The sequence below is a fragment of the Chiloscyllium plagiosum genome, unplaced genomic scaffold, assembly GCF_037043375.1.
Source record: "Chiloscyllium plagiosum isolate Xiang-an unplaced genomic scaffold, Cpla_swu_hap1 HiC_scaffold_35, whole genome shotgun sequence".
Classification (NCBI taxonomy): Eukaryota; Metazoa; Chordata; class Chondrichthyes; order Orectolobiformes; family Hemiscylliidae; genus Chiloscyllium; species Chiloscyllium plagiosum.
In genome coordinates this window covers 9,843,224-9,851,293 of record NW_028270173.1, presented here as the reverse complement: position 1 = coordinate 9,851,293, position 8,070 = coordinate 9,843,224, and the positions used below count along the sequence as shown (strand labels likewise).

General features: G+C 48.4%; 1 protein-coding gene across 2 annotated transcripts; it reads left to right on the top strand.

The window, feature by feature from the left end:
- Nucleotides 1–5,260: 5,260 nt before the first annotated feature.
- LOC148140042 (lymphotoxin-alpha-like) lies at nucleotides 5,261–8,070 on the top strand. Of its 2 annotated transcripts, XM_087978851.1 has the most exons (5): nucleotides 5,261–5,511; nucleotides 5,656–5,685; nucleotides 6,257–6,263; nucleotides 6,693–6,758; nucleotides 7,286–8,070. In XM_087978851.1, exons 1-5 carry the CDS (start codon nucleotides 5,329–5,331, stop codon nucleotides 7,696–7,698), a joined length of 699 nt encoding a protein of 232 aa, XP_087834977.1. In that variant the 5' UTR covers nucleotides 5,261–5,328; the 3' UTR covers nucleotides 7,699–8,070. The 2 variants fall into 2 exon arrangements, with proteins under 2 accessions (XP_087834977.1, XP_087834976.1); XM_087978850.1 differs by lacking the exon at nucleotides 5,656–5,685 and having other exon boundaries at nucleotides 5,261–5,505; nucleotides 6,203–6,263.

Here is an 8,070-nt window from a genome sequence, read left to right as displayed (position 1 = left end):
AAGTATGTGGTGTATTTCAGAAAGCAAAACACTTTTTCCAAATCTCTGAGCCACAACCACAGACATCAATGTCAGAACGGCTCACATGTTCCCAAGACAATAGAAGTTTTTCAAAGGAAAAAAACATTTAAACATCCAACAGGACAGCCAATATTTAAATGTCTTGAAGGAGATGCAGTAAATCTGCGCTCATGGATTAACTCTTGTTTGGGAGTTAACCCTTTTTTTAGTTGTATCTTTGTTCTTTTTCAGGGAACTGTTAAAACACTTTATGTACAACATTTCATGGTCTGATCAAACTCTGCTGAAGCAGACCTGAATAGATTGGACCCTATGCAATGTGAAATATTTACACGTGATATTTGAAACAGGGGACCATGCCCACCATCTTTGTGCTCCCAGGAAATCAAACGTTCCTGTCCATGGAGTCAGCCTGTGAGAATCTGACCGTCAGGCACACCCTGTTTTCCTGACTGATTCCATCGGTTCCCAGCCATCCCTGTAGATACACCATTCTCAGCTGAGCACAGCTCACACCAATAACACGCTTACCCCACTGTTTGGCCAAAGACTCGCAGAAATTTAAATTTCAATTCCAGCCAAAAGGAATTGCCACCGCACCCTGTTCTGTCATGGGGAATGGTGTGTGAATGAGAAACTATCACCCACTCTGCCTCAGACAGATGCACTCTGAGAATGTGTCAGGCTAACTCAGACTAACACGGCTGGCTCCATGATGAGAAATTATTCCTGTCCAAGATGGCTCGGCTTGTGACTTCCTTCCCCATTTCTAGAAAGGCACTTGCAGAATTCTGTTACACAGGAAGGGGTGTTCAGTGAATGGAAATACATACTCATCACGGTCAATCTGACCAGGGTTGGGATGAAGGGCTTTCCAATTCTCAGGGAAGTAGGGGTTGGGTTCCATCTTGATAAACTCCTTCTCCTCCCATTCACTAACGGGCCTTTGTCTGGATCCAAAGCAGGACTCGCCTCTCACTCTCAGTGAAAGCAAGTTCTACCTGAACAAGCGTTGCTCAGAAAACAACCTGTTCATTCCCGGTGTCAGTCTCACAGCCTCCTCCAACACATTCTAACTCAGTATGTAGATTGTCCAACCAGAGGTGTGGCCATATTGGATTTGGTACTTGGTAACGAACCGGGACAAGTGATGGGCTTGTTAGTGGGTGAACATTTTGGTGATGGTGACCACAATTCTGTGACTTTCACCTTGGTTATGGAGAGAGTTAGGTGCAGTCAACAGGGTAGGTTTTCCAATTGGGGGAAGGATAAATATGATGCTGCAAGACAGGATCTGAGGAACATAAGTTGGGAGCATAGATTGTCAGGGAAGGATGTCATTGAAATGTGGAACTTTTTCAAGGAACAGTTACGACGTGTCCTTGATATGTATGTACCTGTCAGACAGGAAAGAGATGGTCGTGTGAGGGAACCTTGGTTGACGAGGGAGCTTGAATGTCTAGTAAAGAGGAAGAAGGAAGCTTAAATAAGGCTGAGGAAACAAGGTTCAGACAGAACGTTGGAGGGATACAGGATAGCCAGGAGGGAGCTGAAGAAAGGGATTAGGAGAGCTAAGAGAGGGCATGAAAAATCTTTGGCGGGTAGGATCAAGGATAATCCCAAGGCCTTTTATGCGTATGTGAGAAACATGAGAATGACGAGAACGAGGGTAGGTCCGATCAAGGACAGTCGTGGGAGACTGTGTATTGAGTCGGAAGAGATAGGAGAGGTCTTGGATGAGTACTTTTCTTCAGTATTTACGAACGAGAGGGACCGTATTGTTGAAGAGGAGGGTATGAAACGGACTGGTAAGCGAGAGGAGATACTTGTTAGGAAGGAAGATGTGTTTGGGCATTTTGAAAAACTTGAGAATAGACAAGTCCCCCGGGCCTGACGGGATATGTCCTAGAATTATGTGGGAAGCAAGAGAGGAAATTTCAAAGCCGTTGGAATGATCTTTTCGTCTTCACTGTCAACAGGGGTGGTACCAGGGAACTGGAGAGTGGCAAATGTTGTGCCCCTGTTCAAAAAAGGGATTAGGGATAACCCCGGGAATTACAGGACAGTTAGTCTTACTTTGGTGGTAGGCAAAGTAATGGAACGGGTACTGAGGGATAGGATTTATGAGTATCTGGAAAGACACTGCTTGATTAGGGACAGCCAGCATGGATTTGTGAGTAGTAGGTCTTGCCTTACAAGTCTTATTGAATTCTTTGAGGACATGACCAAGCATGTGGATGAGGGTAGAGCAGTGGATGTAATATACATGGATTTTAGTAAGCCATTTGATAAGGTCCCCCATGGTAGGCTTATGCGGAAAGTCAGGAGGCATGGGATAGTGGGAAATTTGGCCAGTTGGATAGAGAACTGGCTAACCGGTCGAAGTCAGAGAGTGGTGGTAAATGGTAAATATTCAGCCTGGAGCCCAGTTACAAGTGGAGTTCCGCAGGGATCAGTTCTGGGTCCTCTGCTGTTTGTAATTTTTATTAATGACTTGGAAGAGGGTGTCGAAGGGTGGGTCAGTAAATTTGCAGACGATACGAAGATTGGTGGTGTTGTGGATAGTGAGAAGGGCTGTTGTCGGATGCAAAGGGACTTAGATATGATGCAGAGCTGGGCTGAGGAGTGGCAGATGGAGTTCAACCCTGCCAAGTGTGAGGTTGTCCATTTTGAAAGGACAAATAAGAATGCGGGATACAGGGTTAACGGTAGGGTTCTTACTAAGGTGGAGGAGCAGAGAGATCTTGGCATCTATGTTCATAGCTCTTTGAAAGTTGCCACTCAGGTGGATAGAGCTTGTAAGAAGGCCTATGGTGTATTAGCATTCATTAGCCGAGGGATTGAATTCAAGTGTCTAGAGGTGATGTTGCAGCTGTACAGGACCTTGGTAAGGCCAACTTTGGTGTACTGTGTGCAGTTCTGGTCACCTCATTTTAGGAAAGATGTGGAAGCTTTGGAGAGGGTGCAGAGGAGATTTACCAGGATGTTGCCTGGAATGGAGAATAGGTCGTACGAGGATAGGTTGAGAGTGCGAGGCCTTTTCTCATTGGAATGGCAAAGGACGAGAGGAGACTTTATAGAGGTTTATAAGATGATCAGGAGAATAGATAGAGTAGACAGTCAGAAACTTTTTCCACGGGTACAACAGAGTATTACAAGGGGACATAAATTTAAGGTGAAGGGTGGAAGGTATAGGGGGGATGTCAGGGGTGGGTCTTTACCCAGAGAGTGGTGGGGGCATGGAATACGCTGCATGTGGGAGTGGCTGAGTCAGAATCATTGGTGACCTTTAAGCAGCAATTGGATAGGTACATGGATAGGTGTTTACGCTAGGACAAATGTTCGGCACAACATCGTGGGCTGAAGGGCCTGTTCTGTGCTGTATTGTTCTATGTTCTATGTTCTCTTTATATTCTCCCCTCAATACAGAGACTGAAACTGTACACGTTATTCCAGATTGGTCTCACCCATGAGGCTGGTCTCACTGAGGAATAGCATTTTTACTTGTTTTTACAGTGTACCTAATTGATTTCGTCCCAACCCTATATGCCTTAGCCCTTTATCATGACCTGCGATCAGTCTCAATCACATTGATGTGACACCAGTTGTGGATATAGCTCAGACCCTCCCACAAACCACCCAGCCATCCATTGACTGCATCCACACTTCTCATCTCTGTGAAAAGGCAGCCAATACCAAAGAGCCCTCCCATCCCAGTTATCATCACTTCCAACTTCTTCAGTCACGCCGGGGATTTAAAGATGAAAAGTTCGTGCCAAAAGGGTGAAGGACAGCTTCTTTCCCGCTGTGAATAGACTGCTGATTGGACCTCTCATATGTACGTTAGTTCGCTCAATGAGCTGGAAGGTAGGTTTTCAGATGTTCCATCACCATGACTAGGCAACATCATCAGTTAGAGTATTCACACTTTTCATTGCACTCAGGTACATCTGACAAGAATTCATCAAATTAAACCAAATCAGCATTCTGACTAATCCAGGTAGAGTGCGTCAGGGACCTCCCCTTTACCCACAGCCCAATGTACTCCTTCCACTAATTCAAAGACACTGACTAAACCTTCTTTCCCTTTCACAAATTCCTGCTGGCTCTTCCTCACTATCTGGAGGGTTTCAGGTACACAGCTAGAACCACTTGAGTCATCAATTCCATCAGTGTCCCCATGACAGATGTCAGGCTCACTCTCCAATACTTTCCCTTCTGGAATACAGGCAGGACATATGTTGCTTTGCAGTCTGATGGAACACTTCCAGAATCTGGGGAATCCTGGAAAATGCACACCAACAAATCTCCTGCTGTATTAGAGCTGCTGTGAGGACCTTGTTGTGAAGTCCATTAGGAACTAGGAGTGGCCCTCCCACAGCTCTCTCACTGTCTTCAGTATCACTTCCCCCCTGACGATAATTTCACCAGGTTCCTGCATCCATTGCACCCCCTGATGTCCATCTCCCAGTGGAAGGTGTTTGGTTCCCCCACAGTGAAGATGGGAGGTGACTAGCTGCTGGGTTATTGTTCCATGTCCTTATTCTGGGGGTTGAACTCCCCAGTCTCACTCTCTGGGTGATCCGCACTGACGACCCTCGCTCCGCTGCTGTTTCATGACACGGAGAGCTTTCGTTGGGTTGGTCAGAGAGTCTCATTTTGTCCACCTGAGAGATCAGTTCGTTTCTCACTTTGCTGCTGCCAAGGGTTTTGTCCCACCATCTGACCACTCACACAGCTTTCTGCATGGGATGTTTTGGTTCAGCTTGATCTTTCTCTAATTTAATCCGTTATCCACTGTCGGTGGGTCTGCCCCACATTAGGACAGAACCAATTATTTCGGTAATAAAGTTAGTGCTGTGCTCTCCCTCCCTCTCTCTATCTCCTCCCTCTGTCATTGTTCCCAGTGAGAGCCAGGAGCCCATGGGGGATACATGGAGAGAGTGGGGGGAAATGCTGGGACCCACACTTTGGGTTACCGACAGGATTTCCTGGTTTTGGGAGAAACTGCTGTAGTTCCACGTTGGGTGAGAGTCAGACAGAGCCAGTCCCACATTCGAGCTGGAGAGTGATCGCTTTCCAATCGCTGCTGTTTCTGCCTGGGGATTTCCCATTCCATTTCATCACAGCCAGCAGTGACTGTGCTGCTCCTGCTGGGTATAAAGAGCTGTTAGTGAGCAGCAGCAGCAGTTCGAGAGCAGGCAGCTCCCTCCCAGAGAGAGAGAGACAGAGACAGAGACACTCATACAGAGCCTGAGTGGACCCGAGAGAGGCTGACCCAGCGAGCTCCCTCTGCCACCTGACAGCATGAACACTGAGGCCAAGTTCTTGGAGCTGGAGAATGGGGGGCTGCTGCCCATCAGGGAGTCAGGCTCCAACACAAGCTGTTTCTGGCGGGCTCTGTGTGCACTCGCTGTCCTCGGCTTGTTGCTGCTTTGTACCTTTCTCTTCCTGCTTCAGTTTGGAGTGCTCCCTACAAACCAGGTGAGGGTCAGCCTTGGGGAGGGGGTTCTCGGAGACTAGCGCTCGCCTTCCACTTGCCGCTTGCATTGCTCCGGGACAGGGACTTGTTGGGAAGCGGGCACTTCAAGCTGCGAAGGGATTTCACTCTCAGTTCCTGCTGCAACTCTGCAGCGAAACAGCAACCTGGCCCCCAGCCCTTCAGCCAGGCCGGCCCTTTAACTGCAGTCTCTCCAACAGCGAGAGCGATTTTCCCCGGGACCCTGCTCAGTGCCCAGCCTGAGCTGAGGGAACTGTTGGAACTGCTCCCTGTTCTATGGGTCCCGCCGGATAAAGGCGGCTCTCTCAGTCTGTGCTGCCGGCGCTACTAAAGGACAAGCAGAGACTGGCAGCTGTCACTCTGAGAGTGACCGGGGGGACACTCAGCCAGTCTGGATGGTGTCAGCGTGTGTCTGTACACAGTGGGGATGGGGGAATAGGCTGGCTGGGTCACTCCGGCTCTCCAGGGTAGCCTGTCTGTCCTGGACAGTGTACAACACAGGGGCTCCAATCCACTTAGTGTCTGCAATCGTCTGGATAACATTGTGTTTCTGTCCAACACCGGGTCGCCCCTACAGCCCACCCAGCTGCAGCCCTGGGATGGGCACCAACTCCTGTTCGGTGGAGCGGAAACTCGAGTCAATTTCACACCTTAACACTTGTCCTTGTTTAATTCCTTCAGGGTTCAAGATCAAAGCTGGAAGTCTCCCATCCCTCACTGACAACAGCGGCTCAGACCAGCGGTAAGTGCTGTCAGCATCAGTGCTGTTTCTCCCACCCATCTCTCCCTCACCCTCTGGGACATTCCTTATTCATATTTTCATCAATATCTTTCCTAACATTGCTGCACCATTCTCCCTTTATCAGTCTTGTCCTTTAGCGAGTTGTCTGTTTTCCTGACTCCCTCTCAGTCTTTCCCACAAACTCTTTCAGATTGCAGCAATACTGGACTCGAGATGTTAACTCGGAGTCTCCACCCACTGATGCTGCCAGACCTGCTGAGTTTCTCCAGCCTTTTCCGTTTGTATCGCATACACTCTTTGCTCTCATGAGCCCACCTGTCTATCTGTCCCGTCCTTCACCCCTCCCCCGCCCTCTCTCTCTGTGTCTGTCAGTCTGTGCTCTGTGGGTGATCCAGCTGGGTCTGAGTTTCTATCTTTTCCATTTCCCAGGTTTGCACCGACTCATGAAGCAGGTGGGGAGTGACCCCCGGCCGAGAATCGCAGCTCACCTGACAGGTACAGAACTGTTCTCAATGTGACAGCATCCTCTGGAGAATAGGCCACAGCAGCTGGGAGGGTGCAGGGGTGGATTGGGAAGGTGCTAACTCTCTTTATCAATAATGCAGTGTGGAGAGAGCACTGGAGGAGGAGAGTGGGAGATAACAGGGTCCTGGGCAAAGAGAAGGGGCTGTGGTGTGAATTGGTTCATCTGAACACAGAGACAGCAGCACAGGCATCAGAGATGAAATTCTCCTGTGACCGGCCTCTCTATGGGTCAGGGTGACAAGGGAGCTCAGTTTCCAATTAAGATGCAGACCGTCCAGTTTCTTTCCCATGGGAAATCGTGGGACCTTACTGTGCACAAAGTGGTGGCTCCATTTCCTGAAATAGCACGATTACTCCTTCAATAACACCTCATTGGTTGTAAAGCGCTTGACCATATCCACAAGCCATGCCTGGTGCTACATCAATGCGGGCTAGTTATTTCTCTTTGTTTGATCCTCATGATGTCTTCTCTGTCTCTCCCACCCCTGCCCCCTCAGCTTCCCCTACCAGGAAAGGAGAGAATGTGATTTGGCAGAATGAGAGTGACTCCACATTCACTGAGGGCCTGGAGTTCAGGGACAACCACCTCATCATCAAAAGGCCTGGACAGTACTTTGTCTACACCCAGGTGGTCTTCCACAGCATGGAGTGTCAGCCCCAGGCCGTCTATCTAAGCCACGAACTTACCAAGCTGTCGCCAAATTATCCTGAGGAAGCCATTCTACTGAAAGCCACCAAATCTGCCTGCCACTCTCACCAACGCAAGGAGCCCTGGTACAAAACCTCCTATCAGGGAGCCATCTTTGAGTTCCTGGAGGGAGATCAGATCTTCTCCAGGGTTAACGAGGAGACAACGGGATATGTAGACACAACCGAAGGGAAGACTTTCTTTGGAATATTTGCTGTATAATTTTCCTGGTACATGCACATTGATTATCAATGACTGATCAAGAATTTCAAATTGAAATTCAGTGCAAACTGACAAAGGCACATTGTCTTCTTATCGTTAATTGTGCACAAACTAGATTAATTTCTCTTGCATTTGATTTCAAGAGTTTGCAACAACAGAAGGTGCCCGATATGTGTGGCTTTGAGGATTGGGTGGTGCAGTGAAGTATCAGAGTAAATTTTCAGTGTTGCAATTCCAGCTTTGTACAAAGCACAGAATGGTATTGGTCAGGGAATCTGTGCTTGCCTCCAGCTAACACCTAGGCTTGAGGGATTGAATGGCCTCCACCTGTCACTATAATGTCCCTGCTTCTAACATCCCTTTAACACTGGG